General features: G+C 35.9%; 1 protein-coding gene and 1 long non-coding RNA gene across 9 annotated transcripts in view; both read left to right on the top strand.

Moving 5' to 3' along the window:
* Positions 1 to 21736, top strand: part of LOC115213106 (tubulin polyglutamylase TTLL5) — a 155250-nt gene extending 133514 nt beyond the window's left edge. For all 8 annotated transcript variants that reach the window (XM_036503692.1, XM_029782031.2, XM_036503691.1 and 5 more), the window contains 12 exons: positions 1040 to 1102; positions 3087 to 3146; positions 4515 to 4572; positions 5977 to 6133; positions 8545 to 8974; positions 9481 to 9595; positions 11472 to 11618; positions 13061 to 13158; positions 15566 to 15774; positions 16095 to 16172; positions 16598 to 17438; positions 21260 to 21736. In XM_036503692.1, coding sequence (XP_036359585.1) covers positions 1040 to 1102; positions 3087 to 3146; positions 4515 to 4572; positions 5977 to 6133; positions 8545 to 8974; positions 9481 to 9595; positions 11472 to 11618; positions 13061 to 13158; positions 15566 to 15774; positions 16095 to 16172; positions 16598 to 17438; positions 21260 to 21350 — 2347 coding nt within the window. In that variant the 3' untranslated portion in view covers positions 21351 to 21736. The remainder of the gene's footprint in view (positions 1 to 1039; positions 1103 to 3086; positions 3147 to 4514; positions 4573 to 5976; positions 6134 to 8544; positions 8975 to 9480; positions 9596 to 11471; positions 11619 to 13060; positions 13159 to 15565; positions 15775 to 16094; positions 16173 to 16597; positions 17439 to 21259) is intronic.
* Positions 21737 to 22272: 536 nt separating this feature from the next.
* Positions 22273 to 26419, top strand: LOC118763837. The gene is made up of 2 exons (XR_004999586.1): positions 22273 to 24630; positions 24856 to 26419. It is a non-coding gene; the product is annotated as an uncharacterized LOC118763837 (long non-coding RNA).
* The last annotated feature ends 342 nt before the right edge of the window (positions 26420 to 26761 follow it).

The following is a 26761-nucleotide window of genomic DNA, read 5'->3' as shown; positions in this document are numbered from 1 at the left end:
AAATACTACTTGAGCACTAATGGACTAAGCAGCTTACCGCAAGATTTCAGGTCTTTTTCCTATCATAGAAAGGATTGTTACTATTATTGTCATAGTACCTGTTAAAAAAAGGACATATGGAGATTTGTGTGCATGTGTGACTGTCTTTCTATCTATGAGCAATATGTGTTGTCATGCATCTGCAACAAATGCCAAATGTTTTCACACTTTCATGATGAAAAACATACACAACTCTCTTTCTCTCTCTCTCTCTCTCTCTCTCTCTCCCTCCCTCTCTATCTCTCTCTCTCTCTGATAAATGCTTCTATTTTCTACCTCACCCCTTCTGTCCTCTCTTTATTGTCTTTCTTTTGCTAGCTTCCTTATTTTGTAGTATTTTTTTCTTTCTCTTTTCCTTTCTATGTGTTGTTCCTTTTCTTTTTCTTTGTCTCTTCCTGCAAGTGTGACGTATATGCACATGAATGTTCCTTCAACTCACATTTTAATTCTCTCTCTCTTTCCCCCTCTCTCTCTCTCCCACCTCTCTCTCCTGCTCAGTATAGCACTTCTTCCTTCAACTGACATTTCTAAACTGTGCAAGAAACCAACAAAAAAAGGAACATGACTCAGCCTTATATATATGTGTGTGTGTGTATGTGTGTTTGTGTGTATGTGTGTGTATGTATATGTGTGTGTCATCATCATCATCATCATCGTTTAACGTCCGTGTATGTATATGTGTGTGTGTGTATGTATGTATGTGTGTGTGTGTATGTATATGTGTGTGTGTATATGTGTGTGTGTGTGTGTGTATGTATAAGGTTGAGAGAGGACGTGTGGGTGTGTGTGAGGCTGGCAGAATCATTAGCTTGCTGGGCGAAATACTTAGCCTTTTCATCTATCTTTACATTCTGAATTCACATTCCGCCAAGGTCAACTTTTCATCCCTTTGGAATTAATAAGTACCAGTCATATACTGAGGTTTATGTAATCAACCTAACCCTTTCCCACAAAATTTATCATTTATTTGTTTGTTTATTTATTCATTTGTTTATTTCAGGCCTTTCTTGCAGTTCTCAACCACACATAATTTGATGTTGCACCAACGACTTTATCCTCAGAGGTTTGTAAAGTTTCAACATTAAACTTTCTAAGATTTATTTTTTTTTTTGTCATCACCATTATACATACATATACCCAGGCTTTTCCCCATTTTTTTTTAGGAGTGGGTAGCCACAACAAGACACACCCCATGCATTCCATTCATTTTCCAGCTCAAAGAAGTGAGCCCCATCCTATGTTCAGGTCAAGGCATAGAACACAACCCCCAATCACAACAGCTTGACCTGACAGCATATGCTGGTTTACCCCCACTGCATCATGCTGGTTCCATACCCAGATCTTTTCGGTTTGAATGGCAGTTTTTAACATAATTTCTAGGTAACTAAAAAATTTTTAACTTCGTATACTGGTAGAATGTGTTTATAAAACATCTTTTTCTCTTGGCTTTATTGAGAAAATTCTATAGTTTGTAAGATATTTGTTGTTTTTTTTCTTCAATTTCTGCAATTTCAACCAATCAGTGATGTCTATTGAGATAAAAACATTCTGTGCCATATGAATATGTCCCTCGTTTAAGAAACAGATTGGGTTTATTTACATTTGTGAAGAAAAAAGATGCCCGCCCCTAACCCTAACCCTAAAACGGATTGAAATGCAATAGAGCGATACTAGGGTCATAATTATGGGTGACAATTTCATATGACACCACTAGATAAAACTGCCGTTCAAACCAAAGAGATCCCCATACCCCTTTGAGCAATATCATATTCACTCATCTGTCATCAAACACTCACCAAGCTTTCCTGTCATTTATAAACTCTTTTGCTCTCTCATTCCAACACCTCTAACCACCAAAGCTTTCCTCATTTCATCCATCCGCACAAACCCAGGTCTGCCTCTGGTTCTGCTGCCTACCACTTCTGCCTCCGTCACCCTCCTTACCTTCCACTCCTCATCTATCCTCTCCATGTGGCCAAACCACCTCAATATTCGTCTGTCCACTTTGGTTGTTAGTTTTTCTCTCATTCTTGCTTGCCTTTCCACCTCCTCATTCCTCACCCTGTCCATCCATGTCACACCAACCATAACCTTCAAACACCTCATCTCATTACCATTATAAAATCTAAAAATAGGTTTATACTCAGCATACATCATACCTCCTATTTTCTTTGCTAATCATCAATTACTCTGTTTTCCATGCTGGAAAGGACTGAATGGATCTCACTTTCTGATTTGGTTCTTATTCAATGTTACTTATTTCTGAGCTGGGATATTATGGCACCATGAAAGGGCACTTGTGCTAGCACCACATAAATAGTATTTGTGCTGGTGTCATCATGTAAACAGCACTTCTGCTGATGCCACATAAGAAGCACCCAGCACACTCTGTAAAGTGGTTGATGTTAGGAAGGACATCCAGCTGTAGAAGCTATGCCAAAACAGACAAATGGAACCCTAGCAACTCTCCCTGGCTTGCCCAGCTCCTGTCAAACCGCCCAACTCAAGCCAGCATGATAACAGAAAGAGGATTCTGACACATTCATTCTATTTTTGGCCTGTTTTCTATCACTGGATACCATTCCTAACTGCAACCACAACTTGGTAGCAGGATGTGGGCCTTTGAGATAAATGATTTGCGAAAACTGGAAAGAAATGAAGTGAGCATGCCTTGAATGTGTCGTGTTAGTGTGTTTGAACAATGGAGTATGAATAAGCTGAGAGAAAAAGACTGATGGAATCAAATAATATGGTATGGATGTCTGTGATGTACATGGAAGATGTCAATCGTATGAAGAAGTGTGAATTTCTCTAAAAAGATGGAACCTTAGGAAGAAGAGGACAAATGAAGACCTGAGGGGAAATGAAGACTGACCTTAAGTGGCAGAATCCCATGAAAGAAATGACACATGATCCCTTCAGAAACTGCGAGTTTTGTGCCTAAATTAAAGACCATTATTGTTGTTCTTAAATAGTAGTAGTATTTTGTTTCTATCATTTTAAACTGTCCTAATTAACTTTTTTTTTATATTTTTTTACTTCTCAAGACACAAAGCTATGATGTACAAATGTCTCACACCAATTAACTCACTTGCAGCTCGAGCAAAGTAAGTTTTTGTCTATCTTATCAGCTTTTGTCTATCTTATCAGCTTTTGTCTATCTTCTCTTTTAATCTCTCTCTCTCTCTGAGATATATCGTATATAATTTTTATATACATATCCATAATGTATATGGATCCATATAAGTCCCAACCACTTTAAACTGTAGAGGCAATCCACTGGAACAGATGAGTGTGTCATTTTCATACAGTGCAAATTCCAATTTTTCTCACAGAAAAAGTTGTTATAGAATAGTGTCCTTTCCCAGAGAAGTACTGTCTTGCATCTACTTAATGTCACAAAAACTGATATCTGAAAAGCAATGTGTTGCTGTGTTATATTTCTGTATGTGATGTAACTGATAAAAACTATTATTTATTAGCATCGGAAAATAACATATGTGATCTGTCTGTCTGTCTCTCATTGCAGTCGCTCTCTCTCTCTCTCTCTCTCTCTCTCTCTTCTCTCTCTCTCTCTCTCTCTCTCTCTCATTGCATTCTCTGTCTCTCTTTCTCACATTTTTGCTTCAAGTTATATTAACCTCTGCTTTGATTGAAACTGATTGAAAATTGTGTTTGTATATACAAATAATCATCTGCCCTGCAAAGATTTTAGCAAACTTGACTGGGGAAGGCAGGATATTTAAAATCTTTACTGAATGCCTGAACCCTGATTAAAAAAAAGAAAGAAAATTGAGAATTGTATGAGGTTGATTGTACCAATGTGACAATAGAGATGGTACCAGCTAATAGCTATCAATATTCAAACATGTAATTCCACCATGGATGACTTTGCCTTTCATCCTTTTGGGGTTGATAAAGTAAGTGCCAGTTAAGCTCTGGGGTTGATTTAATCAACTAGTCCTCTACCTGGAAATTTCTGGCCTTGTGCCAAAATTTGAAACTATATAGGTGCAGGAGTGGCTGTGTGGTAAGTAGCTTGCTTACCAACCACATGGTTCCGGGTTCAGTCCCACTGCGTGGCACCTTGGGCAAGTGTCTTCTACTATAGCCTCGGGCCGACCAAAGCCTTGTGAGTGGATTTGGTAGACGGAAACTGAAAGAAGCCTGTCGTATATGTATATATATATGTGTGTGTGTTTGTGTGTCTGTGTCTGTCCTCCCAACACCGCTTGAGAACCGATGCTGTTGTGTTTACATCCCCATAACTTAGCGGTTCGGCAAAAGAGACCGATAGAATAAGTACTAGGCTTACAAAGAATAAGTCCCGGGGTCGATTTGCTCGACTAAAGGCGGTGCTCCAGCATGGCCGCGTCAAATGACTGAAACGAGTAAAAGAGTAAAGAGTAAGATTCAGGCATGTAGTACAGTTTATGGTACCACCACCACTCTAATGGGTGTTCCCTCTTTTTCAGGTCTTTGTACAACAACTTGACAAACAGCGTCAGCAATCTGTCCAAATTTGAGAATGAGGTAAGTTTTTGCTCACATTTTGGCTTGGAGCTTTTCCTACATAGCTTCCTTAGTTGTCTTTTCGTGGGATGGTAGGAAGAAGGGATGGGCCTGATGATATTTTTTTTTTAATTCTGTTCTTTTAATTACATTGGAATTACTGGTTCTTATAACTTGCATGCATACTTTTATGTACACATGCATTTGCAACACACACACACACACACACACACACATAGCCATTGGGGTAGCCATGTATCTCTACTGCAATATACTTATTTCTGTCCATGTATCCACACTCTAAGCTCTCTTATCACTTGGCATAAAGCCGCTTCCTTCAATACTACACAGATCTCAGTTAAGGGGTCTTATCTTGTAAGTTATTTGTTGAGCTCACTAGTGCCAATATTTTGTTGATATATTAGGAAGGGCATACGACTGTAGAAACCATGCCAAGGTAGAGCTTAGTGCAGACTCTGGCTTGCTGACACCTGCCAGTCTGTCCAACCCATGCCAGCATGGAAAATGGATATTAAACAATGATGCTGATGATGATACTGACTTTCCCCTCTCTCATATGATCCTGTGTCTCTCAATTTGCAATGCTAGTTTTTGTTTTTTTAAATAAAAAATGAAGCCTTTATAGGTCTGCATGTTCAGGGCAGACTTTGGACCAAACAATAACAACACACAACTATTAACATATACATGTTATAAGGGTACACATATATATATATATATGTATATATATATGTATCATCATCATCATCGTTTAACGTCCTTTTTCCATGCTAGCATGGGTTGGATGGTTCGACCGGGATCTGGGAAGCCAGGAGGCTACACCAGGCACCAGTCTGATCTGGCAGTGTTTCTACAGCTGGATGCCCTTTCTAATGCCAACCACTCTGTGAGTGTAGTGGGTGCTTTTTATGTGCCACCGGCACAGATACACTAAAATTTAGACATTTACATATTCTAAAACATACTTGGATACACCCCTACCAAGCAAATATATAGAAACTCATTTGTTGACATATACACATGTTGATTCAGCTGTAGGCTATAATAGATGATACTTGCCCAAGGTGCCACATGGTGTTGGTGTGATTGATGCCTATCCTCATGAAACACTCACCAAATTTCCTTTTGATTCATAGCCTAACATCTTTAAAACATTAGTACATTGCATTGCATAAATACACTATAACCGAGAAAAAGATGATCAGATTATGGCCAGAGAGAATGCTTTTATTTCTAGTGGACTCAATCAGGGTTTACCTGGAGTTAAATAATGACAACATCTGTTAAATAACAACATTCACACAGATACACCTTTGGTTGCACCTCTACAAGTATATAGGAAAGCCACACCACAAAAGTGTTACTGCTGTACCCTAACATACATCCTACTGTATCATTGACCAGAACTGTGAGTCGTTTATTCTGGCACAGAGCCGTGCCCAACAGTACGAGCGAAGACTGGATGACAGAAGAAAGGCATCTGCAATGGGAAAGGGAGATAAGAAGAAGCGACGTCGAAAGAGGCATTCGGTAACCCTTCGCTCAAATGTATCTGTTCACAGTAAGTTCTTTTGCTTATATGTTTTTTTTTTTCTGTGGGAGTAGGGATGTGTTACTTTAAGGAAGGGAGAGGAATGACAAGATTTTCTCTGTTACAAACAGTTGGACTGGGTTTCCTATTGGCAACATTGCAAATGTTGCAGGAAATTTTTATACCAAACCAGTTTGGTAAATTTCAGTAGACAAGAGTTAAATCTTTTGTTTCAGCATTCAACAGACTGGCTCCAGTAGTGATCAGATTTGAACTCAGGATCACATTACTAGTAGTTTAAAAAGGCATTGTGTCTTGTAATGATATAGAAGTTTAAATTTCTTTTTTACAGATTAATTATATTTAAATTTTAATTTCATTTTCATTCTATTTTCCAAATCAATCCAGTTTATCTATTTATTGTTCTTGCATATGTGCAGGAACAATAAACACTTAGAATGTCCTGGAGGATCCTTTAGAGGTAGTAGGTAGTTTCTGTTATCCAGGTAACCTACAAGGGTAGGCTGAAAAGTTCTCAAGTTGACTATCTCCCAATAGCTTTCTATTGCTGATCCCTTCATCACCAACCTATTCTGCAGTATTCTGCTGCTGTAATTAAGACCAAGACTGCATATTTCATCATCATTTTATATGAAGCCACTTTCTCACCTCTTTTCATTTTTTTCATTCTCAATATTGTATCTCCACTCATATTTGACACTGATCATCTTTGTGTTACCAAATTATCTTTCTCCTCCACAAAGATTCTCACTCACCCCACACTCTACACTCTTACATCCTACTCAACCACACATCATCACACTTTCTCTCACCCTGCCCCTGTCTATTATTATTATTATTACTGTTCTGCTACTTTTCACTACTTATTCGTTTCTGTGCTGTCAGTCATCACCTATTCTTCCCTATCTTCCCACCTACTCATATTTTTCATTAACTACCCATCTTAATTTATTGTTCTTAATTTATTATATTTTCCAGTCCTATCTCTGACCATCCCTCACTCTCCCCATACACTCTTGCAACCACTACCCACCTATACTTCCCATTCTGTACCCATTTGCTTCTCTTCACCTCTTTGTATCTTGCAGGTCCACTCTGATACCTCAGAACAACTAATTTATTTCGATTTCCAGCTTCACCATAATTACTCCTACCAACTCTTTTATAATGCAAATAAACATGAAACTTCTCTTCAGCAAGAAAGCTATTCCAGCCTCTTCTTTCATACTTTAACCCCTTCTATAGCTACACTCACTAAAAGGGGAACTTGACCTTGTGAGCTACATGGTTATCTCACTAGTGCTGGTGTCATGAAAGAAGCATCAGTGCACTCTGTAAAGTAGTTGGTATTAAGGGCTTCCATAGAAAAAGAAGCAAACCTTGTAGTTTGATACAGTTCTTGGACCTATTGGGTCCTGTGAAACCTCAAGCTATACCAGTATGAAAGATGGATATTTAATGATGATGATAATCATGATACCCATTGAGATGAAAAAATTGGGATAAGCAAAGAATATGATAGAAAATGTAAAGCAACATCTGCTTTATATGATTGTAGACTTTAGTAATATGACTCTTCCAAAATATAGCAATATTGATTTCAACATGGTTTCAGATCAGAATTCTTGCTAAACAAATTCAAATATTATATGTACTGGTTATTTGAAATCTTCTGTTTTCATTTTCATTTTCTTTCAATTATGGTAATTTTGTTACAGTAGTTACGATTCCCTTTCTTGCACCATATATGTTCACTGGTGTTGTTTTTTCCTCTCATTAAGTCCCTTCAAGGTTCCTCTATACTTGCCTTTTAAAGTTTCCCATTTTCTTCAATTATAGAGCTTTCACAAATACTTGGAATGATGTAGATGCAATTTAGCAATAAAGGTTCAGATTCTGTCTGGTACTAGTTTAACCCTTTCGTTACCAACCCAGCTGAAACTGGCTCTGTTGTACAAATGCCTTGTTTTCATAAGGTTTTAATTAAAATCTTCCACTAAACCTTAGTCACAATTTATGTTCCTAACACTAGCTAAATGATAAATAAGTTATTTTACTAAATTCTTTGTTATATTTAAAGTAATTGAAAGAAACACAGAGCATCTCAAAATAAATACAGTAATGAAAGGGTTAACATCCAAGAATAGATAGGTGATGGTAGTTGAAGACCAACTTAGTCAGAAAGTAGTGTAGACGTTTTTTTTTTTTTTTAATCTTCATCTCTAATGATAAGGTTAAACACCCAAAATTTTATTGCTCTTTTCAAATTTATTATTTAAAATTTTTTTTTTAAATTTCAAATTAAGATAAAACAATTTGAGTTGTAATTGAAAAATAGATTTTTGTTACTGCTTTGATGTTTCACTGTTTTTTTATGCATGCTTCATATTTTTTCTCTTTTTACTTTCAATTTCGTGTAGGCCCTAAATCCAGGGAGGATTCAACTTCGCCATCAAAGAAACCGATTTCTCCTTTGGATAAACCCAAACCATATTATTATTGCTCTCTAGAAGGCTTGGAGAAAACAGCCTTACACAGGCCAGCTCAGCAAATGTGCGCATCACAAAATGGAGTTGATCAGCCGACAGGAGATGCTGTGTCAAACCAGGCAGCATCTGACAAAGCTGTGTCAGATCAGGCAGCATCAGACAAAACTCTGTCAGTCAAGGCAGTATCAGACAAAACTCTGTCAGTCAAGGCCGCATCAGACAAAGCTATTGCAGACAAAGCTATGTCAGACAAAGCTATGTCAGACATGACAATGAAGCAAAATGCCGTCTGTCTGAACAAAGGACAGTTTTCAGACAAACACAAACTTGTGCTGATATTGCAAAGTGGTGGTAATTTGAGGTAAAGCTTAAAATTTTACGAAACATTTAATCATGTATTCATCTCATTTGCTGCTCTGTGTATGTATATATGTGTCTATGACAGTGCATGTGTATACATTCATATGTGACTATATGTATGCATATATCTATGTATTTGTGTGTGTGTGTATGTGTGTATATATATATATATATATATATATATATATATATAAATACAATGATGATGATGATAAATACAATATATATTACCAATATGGTAATAACGGAATTTTTTAGAAATTTCTCTCGGCATGTTTTGAGACGCATAAATTATAATGGTTACTGACAATTTTGTCTTTTTTTCAGCATATTTGGCATTAGAATTTTTCTTTTGCCCTTATTTTATATATATATATATATATAAGCTTAAAAAGACATCTGAGCATAAAAAGACTTAACCAAAACCACAACATGTTTTGTCTGTTTTATCAGTTCTGCCATTTAACCATGTTGTTAAGTTTCTGCTGTTCTTTCTGTAATCTTCAGTCAATTGCAAGCTCGTACAGCCTTTGCTCTTTATCTAACCAAAGTCCAGCAAAGACTTGTGGCTGAAGCAAACTCAAATGAACCAAGTGATGTTGATTCATTAACTGAACAAATGGTAAGCTATAGTCTTATTCACTTCTTATCCACTCCAATTTATGTTACTGTCTTCATCAATTCCTCTCCATACTTTTTGTTTTCAATCAAAACTAATCAATATATTGCGATCCTGATGGTGGTGGGGGTTCTTTTTGGCAGTTGGCAACCTCAATATTTTGATATTTTGCTAGTAAATTGAAAGTGCTCTTACTCTCTAAACCTAACTAAAGTTTAAAGATGGTTTGGAAGATCAAAAATAGAAATTATTCCCAAGAATATTGAACAAATGAATCCAAAGGCCCAGTCTTTGGCAATACAATAATATATTTACAGAGAACAACGGGATGGTAAGCAACTTCAGGCCAATCAGTTGAGTTGTCTTTCTTTGTATGTGGTCTGAGAAATTTGTATATGTAACAGCTGTTCCATCTCAGATGTTTGAGCAGTATTTCTCTGTAGATATTTACCTGTCCTTTATAGATTCAGCAGTTGTTGTTGGAGGAGGCTGAAGTGCTTTCTGAATCTAAAGAGAAATCTAGTCATTGTGATATCATATTCAGTAGGAAAGATCCTCAGTGGTTGTGAAGCCTAGCATTTATTGCAACTTTGATGGTTCTAATAAGATACTGTTCATATTTAGATTGGAAACTATGAGAAGGTTTTCTTGCTGTGTGTAGTGATCATGTCTCTATGTTGTTGAAAGACACAAAATTGGAATGACCTCACAGGAGGACGTTTTCAAGGTTTATATTGATGACCTCATTGCAGATTTAGTGTGAAGTGTCTAGGTTGCATGCAGATGATGCTTGGACATAGGAGTTAGGAATTAGGAGTGGCATCATCAGTACAAGAATTGGTGGTGATGGAATTTGACAGTAAGTAGATTCTTCTTGTTTAAAAAGAGTGTGGAGGAGAAAACCAGACAACCATGGAACACAATTGAGTTGATGATGTGAGTTAGAGGAAGCTGCATCAGCACTGGCGCAAATTGACAGTAAGTCACTAACCCATGAGATGAAAAATGGATGGGGGTCTATAAACTGGCTATATTTTGCCTGGGAATTTGTATAGCAGACACAGTTGAAAACTTTACTAATGGGAAATTAGATCTCCAGTAGATGTAGCTTTATGAAAGCTGTTGCTGGTGTTTATTAAGGAGGGAGACAAATTCAAGTTTATGGGAAAGGTAGTTAAAAGCTGTCCTTATCACCTTTCAGGTATATGAATTTAATGTAATAAGGATGATAGTTGACCAAGATAGATAGGTTGCTCTGTGTGGGAATGTTTTACTGTTGCAAGCTTCCAAAAAAAGTCATATGTCCCTACAAAGTGAGAGAAAGAGGTGGGTATCTGAAAAGAGATAAGGACAGCTACTAACTACCTTTCCCTTGAGTTTGGTGAGAATAGTGGTTTGCTCTGAGTGTATTGAGAGTAATGGAAAGAATATTGTCAGAACTGATGGTTTTGTTGGTTTGAAACAAATTGGAGTTCCTTTACACTTAGTATGTATGATGCAAGCCTGGTCAAGTAGAAAGGGATGTTTATTGGGGAGACTTACTTTGAGAATGGTTAATTTTAAAAATAAATCACTGAAGTTGATCACTGCTATTTTGAAATTTCTTTTTCCTGTTTATCACTTTGCCTAAATTGCATACAGGCATTCATGCAGTTGTTACTTTTCTCTACTTTTTGTTTTACTGCCACCACACAACCAAGAAGTACTAAAGCAACTACTACAACTTCCAAAACAAACCCCACTGATACAGTTATTTAAAACTAGAATCACCCACCACAATCATCCCTTCATAACCACCATCACTACACTACCACAACAACAACAATAAAAAAAAAAACCACTACAACTACCACTGCTACCATTTTCTATTATGAACTAGGATCTGGTGATACGTTTTCTAAAGAGAGCTGCTGCCAATTTACAGAGAAATTTCCAAATCATTGCCCCTAGTAAGAAACTTGCAGTAAAGGATCGTTGCAGAGTCTTAGCAAAAGAACTATCTGAGTTTGTGAGGCATTACAAAAAGGTAAGAATGAGGATGTAAATCTTGCATTGAGACTACTTTTCTGTGTTTAAAACTAGCAATCAAGAGCAGTATCAAGTGTCAGTAAAATAATATTTATAGTTAAGTACTAATGTTGATTTTATCAACTTGAACTCTTCTCTACGAATGTTTGGCTTGATGCCTATGTTAGAAGCTATTATTGATAGTGGTGAATAGCAGAATTAATAGAATGTCTTGTAGTAATTAATTACAGCCATTTTATCTTTCGTGGTCAAATCTTGCTTGGAGTGATTTTTTTTTCCTTTATTATTATTATTATTATTATTATTATTATTAACCTCTCATTCTTCCTGGGTGAGTAACTTAAGAAGCAGTTCATTACTGGGGGTAGATTTGATTGACTGCAACCATATTCTCCTTCCCCTAAATTTGCAACCATGTGTCAAACTTGGAAATCTTTATTCTGCTACAATCAAAGCAGTAGACGTGGCAACAATAAGTGTTGTACAGAATGCATTACAGCAGTGCTACTCAAAGTGGTGGTCTGACACCAGTCCGCAAGCCATCAGCTGCCAGTATGCGGTGAGTTTCCAGAAAAGAAAGAAGCATTATACAATGCTTATTTGTAAAGACTTGTATATTTGGGATACAACCTTTCATTTATGTATGTTGACCTATTCTTGTCTTTTGATTTATAGCCCAGGGCAAGCTTAATTGAGTAGACACTGTGAGCAATGGCATTCTAGTCATAATCATCCTTTGTTTTTTTGGGTTCACATTACCCCCAGTCTTTTTTGATTTGTTTTTTTTGACCTGAGAGAAAGTTGGCTGCTATTTCTTGCAGGTGTTCAGCAACCATATAAGTTCTTCTGTTGGCTCAAATTTTATGATGTAGTTTTTCTGCTTAATCATAAGACTATTTGATACACTATCCAAAAGTAAATAACTAAATCCAACTTCACTGGAATTATAATCTCAATAAAAAAAAGTTAGTAATTTACTGATATATCAGAGAAGGAATGTATTTTAGATTGGAGGAGTTGGTCATAGTTTTCTCTAGTTAGTACTGGATATGTGTAGAATCCATTTCCTTTCCTAATGGAAAAAAAAATGTGAGACCCACTGTACATTAACCACAAATGTAGTGATCTTCAGACTTCAGGGAGAGATGGTAGGTGGATAGATGCACTGCTGGACACATCATTTAGCATTCATTTTCCATCCTGGCATGGACTAGACAATTTGACCAGAACTGGTAAGCTGAAGAGTTGCACCAGGCTTCAGTCATCTGTTTTTGGCTTGGTTTCTATTGCTGGATGCCCTTCCTAATGCCATCCACTTTCCAAAGTGTACTGGGTGTCTTTTGTGTGTCAATGACACAGGTGACTTCTACATGTCACCAGCACTTAAGAAAGTTAGACCTGCAGTTTATTTTATTGTCTTTTTTTTATTTATTCCTTCAGGAAACTCATCAATTCAAGAAGCTTTTGCATAATGAACCAGAGAAAGCAAGTCCAGGAATCAATGATGAAGAGTTCAACAATTTCATGTCATCTTCTGAGTGAGTTTTGACTTTCTTTTCATATGTGCAAATGTGCAAATTCACAGACACACATTTCATGTGTGTGTGTCTCGTTCTTTCGCATATACGTTGACATATCTACAATAAAAATCAGTCTGCCACACATCTGTATTTCTTTGTCTTATATGTTGTGTATGAAAACTGAGAGTCAATTTGGAAACAGTTATTGGTTTTCTTTTTTTACTATTTAACAAAATGGACTTGCACAAACATACACATAATTATAGTCGAGCGAGGTCGCCTGACTGGCCCCTGTGCTGGTGGCACGTAAAAAGCGCCCACTACACTCTTGGAGTGGTTGGTGTAAGGAAGGGCATCCAGCTGTAGAAACTCTGCCAGATCAAGATTGGAGCCTGGTGCAGCCATCTGGTTCGCCAGCCCACAGTCAAAATCGTCCAAACCATGCTAGCATGGAAAGCGGATGTTAAACGATGATGATGATGATATGTGTGTACGAGTCTTTTATCTTGTTTCATTCATTAGACTGTGGCCATACTGGGGCACCACCTTGAAGAGCTTTAGTCAACTGAATCAACCACAGCACTTATGTGTTTTTTTTAAGCCTGTTGCTTTTTCTATTGGTCTCTTTTTGCCAAACTGCTAAATTACAGGAATGTAAACACATAAACAACAGTTGTCAAACAGTGTGGGTGGGGGAAAACACACATGCACACACATACGCACGCACATACGCATGCACACACACATGCACACATATACATGCACACATGTGCATGCACATACGTACACATGCACACATACACAGATACACACATATGTACACACACACATGCATACACACTTGCGCACACGTATGCACACACGCACATATACATGCATACACACACACACATATGCACACACATACGCACACATATGCACACACACACACACACATATACAACAGTCTTCTTTCAGTTTCTTTCTATGAACTCCATTCACAAGGATTTGATCCGTGTGAAGCTATAGTAGAAAACACTTGCCCAAAATGCCATACTGTGGGACTGAACCCGGAACCATGTGCTTATCTGCATTTCGTCCATTTTTGTGTCCGGAGTTCAAATTCCACCAAGGTCAACTTAGCCTTTCAGCATTGATGGCTTAAGTGAAGGTTGAGTACTGGGATTGATGTTATTGACTAGCCCCTCCCACCAAAATTTCCACCCTTGTGCTTACAGAAGAAAGGCTTATTATAAGGATTATGACTTGGCAGAACTGTGATGGCACAGGGGAAAACCATTAACATGGTAAAAAATTTGAAATGGTGTTTTATGTATTATTCAGAAAAAGCATTACTCACAGATTTCAGAAAAAATTTTAATTTTTCAAATATCTTAATTTTTGATTGTGATATGCCTTTTTTTTTCCTCTTTATTTTGGATGAACAGACACAACCCAGTGTTTCAACTTCACTGTTTTCTCAAAAAAAGGCCTATTTTCTAAGAACTAAAAACTTAAACCTTTCCTCATAAATAAAATGGGCAGCACTACTGGTATTCAATCTATAGCCACAACTAGGATCTAAAAACATTGAGTGTTAACACTGACCGCATTTTTCTCATTTGTTTATTTAGCAACATCTGATAGGTTTTCCCCTGTGCCATCACACTTAAGCATCAAACATATAATGCTTTGCAGTATTTGTTTAGGCTGATTATGTTCAGAGTTCAAATCCCACTCAGGTCAAGTTTGCCTTTCATCCCTTTGAAGTTAAGATAAAGTACCAGACAACTACTGGGCTCAGTGTATCAGCTAACGTCTGGTCTCAAGATTTTTGGCCTTGTACCAAAATTACAAATAATTATTATAAAGGTGATTAGCTGCCATTTCCTTCATTGGAAGGAAAAATGCTTTACAGTAATTCTTTCAGTTCTTTACATTCTGAGTTCAAATTCTGCCACAGTCAACTTTGTCTTTCATTCAAAGTCCTGCTGCATTTCACAAGGAACATGTTATCCTCTAAAGTTATCTTGATGTAAAAGCCAGACCTATCTTTTTCGGTAGACAAGTGTGAAAAATACAACTTCTTTGCTAGAAAATATGGTATTGTCATTACCTATATCATCAGAGCTATTTATTATACAGATTTATTCTCCCTCTCTCCATATTTTGAGTTCAAATACCACAAGATGGATTATTGTAGTTCTATGCCTCGCTTTTTGATTTCTAATTCCATTGTGGAAAAGCGGGGTCATTTTTGTCTTTAAAATTCCAGGCTCAATGAAATAAGTACCTGCAATATCCTGGCATTGAAGTCAAACATCTATTCACTCTTTTCAACTAAAGCCTCATGACATAAAGAAGTAATGTAATTTCTCACTCACACTCACACACAATTCTTTAAGTTCTTCATTGTATCCTCCTTGGCCTCAACTCCCTTTTTCAGTGAGAATGAGCTGGAACTAGTGTTGACGACCTACACCAAGCTGCGGAAGTCTGGCAGTATTTTCTTGGGCAATTGCTGCACTGGTGATGGAGCTGCCAGCCACAACCAGGCTGGGGACAGAGACAACAAACACACAAAAGTGTTTTATCCAGGAGACTGGAACCAGGGACAAAAGCAGACGAAATCTTCACAGCACCGTTTGGCAAAAAGTAAGTGTACGCATTTTGATGTTCCTTAGCTCTAGGCCATCCTTGAATCAAACAAATATATGATCAAAAGCATAATCTGTTTCCTTTGTTGTCTGACTATCTACCTCCATTTCTCTTTCCCCTTCCATCTCGTTCTCTTTCTCCATCTTCTTCCACTCTGTTGCCTTCCACCTTTCCATATCCTTTATTCTACCTTTCCTTTGTGTCTTTTTATTTCTCCCTTAAACTGACTCCCTCCACCTTCACTTATGTCCTCTATCTCATTTTCATGGTCTGTGGGCTTTTCCCTAATCTCCTATTTGCTGTCTTTCTCTCTCCAGCAACAACGTTATCTAAGAACACACCCGTAACACCAAAATCTCCATGTCTTCCTTATGCTGGTTCAGACGCATCAGTTGGTAAGTTTGATTTTCTCAAATTGGCCATATTCCTTGCTCCTGTATGTAGTTAGCTTTCAGAAAATTGATGCAGTCACTGTATGTGTGTACATATACATGGAATTAAATCTGGTTTGCCATAAAAACAAAGCCTGCTTCTATCTCACTTATGCGTAATCTTATTGATGACTTTTTTTTATCAATATATAAACTGTGAATAGTCACAAATGAAATGTGAATAGCAGCTGTTATTCCCTTTTCGATGGTGCTTTGTTATATTATCTACAATTATTCTATGTATATTAATATATCATTCAATGCATAGATTAATGCCTTTTCTTTTCCTATTGTCTTTTTCTAATTTTTATTTTCACATTTTTGTCACTTTTTATAAATGTTTCTCTGTATTTTTTTAATATATTTTATATATTTATTTTGTTCTGTAGAAACCCATGAAGAAAACTCTGTCAAGGAAGCACTTCAGTCTTTGACTAAAAAACAACAGTTGCGTCAGTACTCGGCGAAGGAAGGTAGCAGAGTCCTTTCTCAGGTCTCTCATATAAAGCCAGGTGCCTTTAATGTACATAATCGCTCGAGGAGTTTAGACAGAAAGAGCAAGACACCACCCACATTTTTACACTCTGCTTCCTCATCACAAAATGTCAACCAGAACTTGGTGAAAACTCCAGAAGAAAACCTAAATTTTGTTAAAGTTTTCTGTGCTCGACCAAATTCCAGTAGCGGAGGCAAAAGCCGTCTCAGACTTTCCCCTGATTCTATATCGTCTCCTACATTAAACAAGTGCCCATCAGATTGTCCAAAGACAGTGACTGCACTATGTTGTCAGCGGTCCAATAGCCACCTTACAAAGCACAGCTTATCACTTACTGGCAGTTGTCCGCACTTGGCAGTCTCAAATGGTCATAAGGATGACCCCTTGCAACAACTCATTCCAAACCAGAAGCTGTCTGCTTCAACAGCCTCTTCAGCCAGTGATCTCACCTCAGGATCTTCTGATTGGTCTGTAGCAGATCCTCATGCTGATATTAAAGTTAACCAAGGCCTGAAGAAGCCTGATTTCCCAAAAACGTATGTTAGTGACCCTCAAGATTTGGAATTCAAGTTCTTCCAAAAGCAAAGTCAGCAGCCGAAGATCTTGAAACAAAATGTGATCCGTGCAAGGAAAAGCACCCACCCAACATTACCTACCGTACCTCCTAAAATGCCGCAATCAAAATCCCCTTTCCTCAAAATAGGAGTGCCTGGTCGATTATATAAAGCTGACAGGTATGTATGTGTTTCCTTTCTTGCTTTTAGTTGTTAAGGTCTCAATCCCTAATGAAAGCTTACTTCTAAGATTAAAAAAATTTTGAGTAGTCCTAATGGAAATGTTTCCAGCTTTTTAGCTCAACTCCACATCTTTCAAACCACCCCCATCATGAGCTATCTCTCCTCAAAATCACACCCTACTATCTTTTAAAAGAAAGAACACATTGGATAATGTAGTCTGGAGCACACTATTCCAGAAAAAAAAAAGGAAAATACAGTATAGTTGAGGCTTGAAGGCTTTGTGGGAATCCCTGTTACATTAGGACTGATTTGAGACTAAATAACACATCATCACTTCACATTACCATACTTCCACATGACCCTTGCATGGCATTATACTACACCATGTTACACAGTTCACTCTGTAAGGTGGTTGCTGTTAGGAAGGGTTTCCAGCCATAGAAACCAAGTCAAAATTGAGACACAGGAGTAAGATGTCCACTGCCTATGGAATCCTGTCAAACCATCCAACCCATCCCAGTATGGAAAGCAGATGTAAAATAATGAGATGATGATGATGATGTGTGTGTATACATATATACATATATATATATGTATATATATATATATATCTGTAATATATACATATAATCATCATCATCATCATTTAATGTCCAGTTTTCCATATTGGAAAGGAATAGGATTTGGAATCCCAGGAGATATCTTTTTTTGACACTCTGATATAATCCAGATCAGGCTAATCACATCGAATGATAGGGACATACAGAATTGTTTAAGATAATAAAACTGTAATTTTTGAAGATATATAATTCTCCATTCTTATTTACAAGGTCTTGATTTTAAATATGTATGTATGTGTGTATATATATATATATAGGCGGCGAGCTGGCAGAATCGTTAGCACGCAGGGCGATATGTGTAGCCGTATTCCGTCTGCTGTCGAGTGTTCTGGGTTCAAATTCCGCCGAGGTCGACTTTGCCTTTCATCCTTTCGGGGTCAATAAATTAAGTACCAGTTACGCACTGGGGTCGATATAATCGACTTAATCCCTTTGCTTGTCCCCTCTATGTTTAGCCCCTTGTGGGTAGTAAAGAAATATATATATATATATATATATATATATATATATGGCACGTGAAAAAACATTCAAGTGAGGTCGTTGCCAGTCCCTCTGGACTGGCTCCTGTGCAGGTGGCATATAAAAAAACACCATTTGAACGTGGCTGTTGCCAGTACCGCCTGACTGGCCCTCATGCCGGTGGCACGGAAAAGCACCCACTACACTCTCAGAGTGGTTGGCATTAGAAAGGGCATCCAGCTGTAGAAACTCTGCCAGATCAAGATTGGAGCCTGGTGCAGCCATCTGGTTTGCCAGACCTCAGTCAAATCATCCAACCCATGCTAACATGGAAAGCGGACATTAAACGATGATGAGGGTGATGATAATGACGATAATATATATATACACACACACACACACACACACACACACACTAGTCTAACTTTTAATTAAAACATGCAGACCTATTTACATAAATCCTTTTAATATTTTATATGTATGTGTGTATATATGTATGTATGTATATATATGTGTGTGTGCGTATATATATATATATATATATACACACACATATATACATTTATATATGCATTAATACATACATATAAATACTTACATACATAAAACTAGAAACCTTAATTATTATCCTAGCATAAAATTACCAATGAAAACAGTTATGCAATATCAATATATGTAATCAAAGAAACAACAAATCACCATAAACCAGAAACTCTTTAACAACTTCAACCTTAAAAGAATGAAGAATAATTAGATATAAAAGATTCTTAGTATCACTCAGTAAGACTTTTCAGTTGCTCTCCAGCTATCCATTTAAAGCTGTATATGACTAGGGTACATCCACACTTTGTTTGCATCACCAATCTGGAGCCCTTATCTTGCTCAGTACAACAGTCACCTGGAAACTGCTCAGAAATGTGCAACCAGATGAATACTTACCGTCAGGCATCTACCATACTCTGAATGTCTTGCTTCTCTAGGCATAAACACAAACCTCTAACATTTGGCAACTGACTTGGTAGACACCCAACCTTGGGTACCTTTTTGAATTCCATTTGTCTAACACTTGTGGACATGCTTACAAAATCAAAAAGCAACACAGTGCACATGACTTTTGGAAACATTTTTCATGCTCAGAATTGCTGAAGCATGGAATAAATTACTTGTATCAGTTCTTAGCTGTTAAGACATTACATCCTTCAAAACTTCCATGCTTCCTGAAATTCGACAACTGTACACCTGATGCTTCCACCTCCATTTCTTTTCTTTTTTTTTTCTTAAGACTTTCACTGTTCATTTCCTGTGCATATTCTATGTACTGTACATGCAGTTTTGGTTACTTTTTCTGATGAGTTGTAATGCACCTCAGCACTGTATACAATAAGTTCATTATTATTTAGACAACAGGCATATCAAACATACATTCCCATCATTAGCTGTTTAACGGATATCACTATGGTTTCGACACCTGAGCAGTCCCATTCAATCCAGCAGTGTCAACAGCATTAAAAACGTAAACACTTCCTGTGAATTAATAGACCAGTAACATCAATGTAATGTCCATTACATCTACATAAATATATATGCATATATATATATATATATATATATATATATATATATATTATTCAAAGGAATTCCAACTCTGTCTGTTTTTTATGTTTTATTTATATTCTTTATAATATTAATGTAGAATATAGAATATATAGTATATATAGTAAAATGAAATGACATATTGATTGTCTTATTGAATAGATGAAATATTGAATATAAAATATTAAGGGACACACACACACATTTAAATATATACAAATATAAATATTATTAGTTTGTCATTGTTGACAGTGACCAAGGACATCAGATGGGAGAAGATGATGAGGCATGGTGTGCCTGGCTGATTAGTCTGTGTGCTTTGCAGGTTTTGCACTTGTGGTCTGCTGGGACTGAAGGCAAGGAGTTGACTATGGCCTGGTGCAGTTCATGTTTTCTTTGTGCCCCTGCAATCCCATTCTGTTCATAGGAGGTGGCACCTCAGTAGCTGCAGCTTTGCTAGGCAGGGCCATCTTGCACTTTCATTTCCCAGGTGTTAGAGTTAATCTCAAAGTTCTTCAGTGAGGCTTTAGTGTCCTTGAAGTGCTTTTCCTGTCCACCTTTCATGCACTTTTCTTCTGCCAATTTACTGTAAAACAATCTCTTGGGGAGTTGTGTGTCAGACATTTGAACAAGGTGACCTGCCCACCTGGCTTGTACTCTCTTCTGCAGAGCGTAAATATTTGGCAGATCAGATCAAGAAAAGACCTCTGTGTCTGGGACCTTGTCTTGCCAGGTGATTTTTCAATAGCTTTCTTAGGCATTTCTTTACACCTATATAAATATGTGAGTGTATGTATACAGACACACATACTTAAATGGAATTTAATAACCTGGTACCAATGTATTCATACAGGCTGAATTAACCAGTGTTCATTCAGTTAATCTGCACAAATCACATTCTGACATCATAACCAAGATTCTCACCTATCACAGCAGAAGGTCATTTGTGCTACTTCATTGAATTAATTACCAGATAATTCAGTCAGCATAAAATCAGTGGTACTAGACCACTGAATTAAATCCCACGAAAAGATTCCTTATCCATCTTTCCTATATTGAGTATGTTTTCTTCTAGTTTTGTATCAATGTACACACAGATATATCGTACCATATATATATATTAATGTATACACTTGTATATTCCAGTTGTACTATTGTACCGTCCAACATTACTAAGAAATGTGAACGAAAAGTTCAGAAACCGAGATGCATCAGTTGCAGACATTCTACATTATAGCATTCTGACATCCTGGCAGATTTTAAAGATGATTGCTTTCAGAAGAAAGAATACTAATGGAAACAAAGAAGAAAAAATCCATAATCTTTGCTCAAGCTTGTTATTAAGCAGATGTTATTCCCTTATCAGTTGAATCATTATATACCTTCTTCTACACATGTATGTGTGTAATGGAATGACATGCTTATGCAAATGATAATTCAAGAATAAAACAGAAAACAGAAACAAGGACAAACTCCTTGGCGCTAATAAAGCCCAGGCATGACCAATTTTCGGCAATGTCCCTGTATGACACATTTGTCCAGTCACTGGACATTGTGTGATTCAATTACCATCAAAAGATAGCATTGTTATTTCTTTTTTTTTTTTTTGGTCTTTAATTATTATTTACAAGTTTGTACGATTTAATATTTGTTCGTGTGTGTATGTGCATATATATATATATATATATATATATATATATATATATATATATATATATATATATATATATATATATATATATATATATATATGCATGTGTGTGTATATTTGTGGGCGTGCATATATGCGTGTGTGTATATGTGTGCATATGTGTGTATACATATACATGTGTGTGTGTATATATATACATTATATGTATATTACTTGTATACGTATGAATGTATATAAAATCAAAACAGTCATGAATGCTATTTAACATGCAAATGTACCATTAATTACTTTTGTTCCCTCTCGTTAAAGTCTAACCACAAAGCAAATGTGACTCTAATGTTATATGTCTGCTTTAAGTGTCTGTGATGACTCCATCACAATATAATTGTTTGTTTCAAAACCGGATCTCAGATCAATTCAGTTGACAAATTTGTACAACTCTGATATATATATATATATATATATATATATATATATGTGTGTGTGTGTGCATTTCTACAAGTGCATTTCTACATGTGCATTTCTACATGTGTGTGTGCGTGTATGCATGTACAAGTGTGAGTGTATGAGTGAATGTATGTATACACACACACACCCCTTTTTATAAGACTAATAATGCTTGGCAACCTTTGCTCTTGTCTTCCAAGTTCCCTGGTCATTCGATATTACTCTTGTCTTTGCACTAAGTCACATGCTAATATTCACAGAAAGAAAAAAACAATGATGAACTCCATCCCAGAGTGTGAGTATGAACTTTTCCCAAATGAGCAAATAAAAGGCAAAATATTGTGATATCCAGACATGTTACTGAGAAGTTGAATTTCTAATGAAAGCACGTAGGGTGGAGGGTAGGGGAGGATTCTGATATTTGGTCTCCTTTGATTTTTAAAGTATTTTTGATGTTGAGGGTAACATGTTTTGGTGTTTAGGCTTTTGGTTTGTTTTTTTTTTATTTTAAATTCTGGTGCTTCTTTACCTGAAAATTTTTCAAGGTGTATTTAAGGTGTTTATCAGGAATAATGTTAAGATATAATACATACATATATATATATAGATAGATATACGATACACATTCAGACATGTATACACACACTCATACATTCATACTCACAACATACATGCATTCAGGTACACACACACACATTTATGAAAAACTGCAACAAAGATAACACAAACAAAACAAAATTTATTGTGATCGAAGTATATACATGATCTATCAAAATCACATCAGATAATGGATATGGCCTAAACATATTCTAAATATGTTCTCAGTTTTCAATCAAAGTAAGCACGAAACATTCTCATCCAACTATATGAAAAATTACTTAACAATGTTGGCGTAATATGGTATGTTATTTTACCTGAAGATGTAATGTGTAACTAATTGTAGTTCCTGTAGTAAAGAATGAATCAGTAACTTTGATGTATGCAAAACACAAGTAGTATAAACCGTTTACATATATCATCTGGGCAACAACCTCACGTGCATTTCAAAGCCCTTTTACAGTTACTGGCTACCATATATCATCGTACCATGGGGTTACTCCATTTACTGGATATACACATGAGAATCCATGATAAGCACAAACTATATTATAAGAAAAGGAATGAAGAATTCATATACAGTAACAAAAATTCCAACCACTTGCATGTAGTTCTCAAAAGCTTTGTCAAAAACATTAACAGAAGTTTCTAACATTGTCAGATAAAGATATGTTCAATATAGTTATCTGTTAATATAACATACAAGCATTAATCGGACATGTTGTAAATCTATTAGTCTCTATGTTTCTGCCATCTACTAACAAGAAAAGATACTGAAAAATCATTTAGTTAACCTTCCTTCCTTTTTCATTACACATCATTTAAAATGCCTAAAGGTTTGAGAGTCAACATTTCTCAACTGCTATTATAGAAAATTGTTTGATAGTAACAAAATTGAAATTATGTTGGACATTAAACATAAAAATACATTTACAAGGAACTGCAAAGCTTCATTTTCTTGGTTTCTGCCACAAAGCCAAGCCAATTATTTCATAAAGGACATCTCCACAAAAGTCTTTATGCATGGTGAATGACAGATTCATTTATTGCTATTTTCAAACAAACTTCTTCCTTCTGAAGAAGAATGCCAGGAAAACTATCCAACTGTATTTGGAAATGAAAAGACAGTGGAATTACATTGGACATCCAAAGGAATGATTGTTGAATGATCAAGCTGTACATTAAAATGCCATGAAACTGCAGCTTATGTAATTTGGGGAGGGGGGGGGGAGTTCATCTTAAATAAATCTCCAACAAGAAAACAATTTAAATGTCAGATATAATATTTCCAGCAAATGGCAGGTGCTTTTGAAAATTTCCTTTAAGAAATTGGTAAAAAACACAAGACCAAATTAAAGCAGATTCACAATTCACCATATATGAAAGGATATACACAATTAAGTACCTGACTGTAATCTGTAGGTAATTTATAAAATATTTCAAAATGAATAAACTGAAATATCTTATCTAAAGGAATTAAAGGATCTCACAGAAACAAAGTTACACCACCTCCTACTAAGTTCTATGTACAGATGTAAAACATGTCCTGTGCTTTATAGAAGTACTTAGTTGCAAACTAGTTTGCATACAATATACTACAATACATACATATACACACACGCACATGCACACATTGTACAGGTACACATGTCCATATATACTTGTGCAATTATAAGTAGTTCTCAACAAATTCCACCCCAACTAAAAAAATTTGAGGTTTTTTTGTTTGTTTTTTTGCTTCCCTTTACTTTTTAGTTATGAGAAAGCAAAATAGTTGAATTCCATATAACACTTCTTTCACCTCGTTGGGCTAATGTGAAAGGTTTAAGCCTTTCGTTACTGTATTTATTTTGAGATGCTCTGTGTTGCTATCAATTACTTTAAATATAACAAAGAATTTAATCAAATAACTTAGTTATCATTCAGCTAGTGTTAGGAACATAAATTGTGACTGAGGTTTGGTGGTAGATTTTAATTCAAAACTTGAGAAAAAAAAGACATTTGTACTCAGAGCTAGGGCTGGTTTCAGCCGGGTTGGTAACGAAAGGGTTAAAGCATCTTAATTTTGTTATGGCAATTAATCTATCCTCTTTCACTCATCCTTCTATGAGAATTATTGCATTAATGTACTCGTATACAATATTGTTCATGCAATCGAATCTGTTTCACTAGTAAACATTGTTTATATCACCTTTATATTAGGGGATGAAATATTTTTTCAAATGTAAAATAGGAATAATAATGGGTGTGGTCCACTATAAGAATGGATATAATAGGTCTGGTCTACAGTTAGAACACATAGGATAGGCATGGTTCATCGTTAGATGTGGGAAAATGTTTATGGCTCTTAGAAAATATAAAATTCAATTGTGGTCCAATATAAATTATGGGTGCGGTCCAATGTTTGAAAATAGAAAATATGGGCGTGGTCCAAAATATGTAAATATAAAATTTGGGCGTGGTAATAAAAAGAAAAACGGAATTTCTGAATGGTTTACTATATAAAAAAAAAAGTATTAAGGATGATTATAAACTGTTGTTAAAAATGCAAAGATGGGTGTGGTTAAATAAGAAAAAAAATTGAGGGTTGCTATCCAGTATAAGAAAGAAAGACAGTCTACTGTAAGATGGTACCCCCAAATACTTCTGCTGTCTAAATTTTTCATATTGAAAATGTTGAACTTGTTGCAAGTGAGGTGCGAAGATGCCTTTTTCTAAAGGTTTTTATTGAATTTTTTGATTTTTATTCCCTCCAGTTTTATAACATAAGTTGGGTTCATAACATGATGAGGATGTGTGTTTGTTTTTTTAATATTGTGTGTGTATGTGTATATATATATGTATATATATATATATTATATATATATATAATTGTGTGTGTATGTATATACACGTGCGTATATATGAATGTCTATTATATTTATTTGTGTGTTTTACTGTTGACCAATTTGTAAGCTCCCTTGAAAAACAGGACAATAATTTAATTTGTCTTTCTCATTTTCAACTATTTGACTCCTTTAGAAAGCAATGGATTTCACAACTTCCAATTTCTCTCCCTCTCAAAATGTAAAGTTGTTCTGACTTTGTTGAATGTAATGATTATATTTGGTTTAAAGGTGATCATATACACACAATGGTGATGAAGAGTAAGGATGAGTGAGCAACATTATATTTGAGATTAATATATTCCTTGTTTCTGTATTTACAATACTACCATTGATTTCATGTGAAAATTTTGCAATGCCTTACCCAAAATGAAGACGGACTAACTACATTTTTAAGTAGGACCCTTGATAATTGCCATGTTTTTGCATGAAACCGACAGTAGCATTGTAAACTAACAAAAAGTGTGTGTCCTTAACCAGTATAACACATCGGATCATGTCTTTGCCACAGATTAATAATTTCACCAAGATGGACCAAAATTTTCATATCTCCTCCTTTATATTGTGGATTATTACTAAATATTTAAAGAGTTACAGGGAACCAGAATGCAGCACTTGGTAAAATCAGTGAATCTCAGGAAAAAAAAAATGATCTTTATATTCTGACTTGAAATATTTCTGAGGCTAGCTTTGCCTTTAGGGTCAATAAAATTGCTACGAAAATTATATTGGGAGTTGTTTCATTTGACTTTATCCCTCCTTTGTAACTTGTAACCTTGTGTTAATGTAAGAAATTATTTAAGAACGTCATTTTGTGCATTGAAACAATAACGTGAATAAAATTTAGTTTAACAAAGTGATGTCTGTTATATGTATTCATACACACATATATATATGTGCGTGTATGTGTGTGTTTGTGTACTTATTATTAAGGCAGTTAGCTGGCACAATTGTTAGTACACCAGACAAAATGCTTAGCATTTCCTCTGTCTTTGCATTCTGAGTTCAAATTCTGCTAAGGTTGACTTTTTCCTTTTGGGGTTGAGAAAATATGTGCCAACTGAGCAC

This window comes from Octopus sinensis, linkage group LG6 (genome assembly GCF_006345805.1).
Source record: "Octopus sinensis linkage group LG6, ASM634580v1, whole genome shotgun sequence".
In the NCBI taxonomy this organism is placed as follows: Eukaryota; Metazoa; Mollusca; class Cephalopoda; order Octopoda; family Octopodidae; genus Octopus; species Octopus sinensis.
The sequence above is the reverse complement of the archived record's forward strand: the minus strand, read 5'-3'. Positions and strand labels throughout refer to the sequence as shown.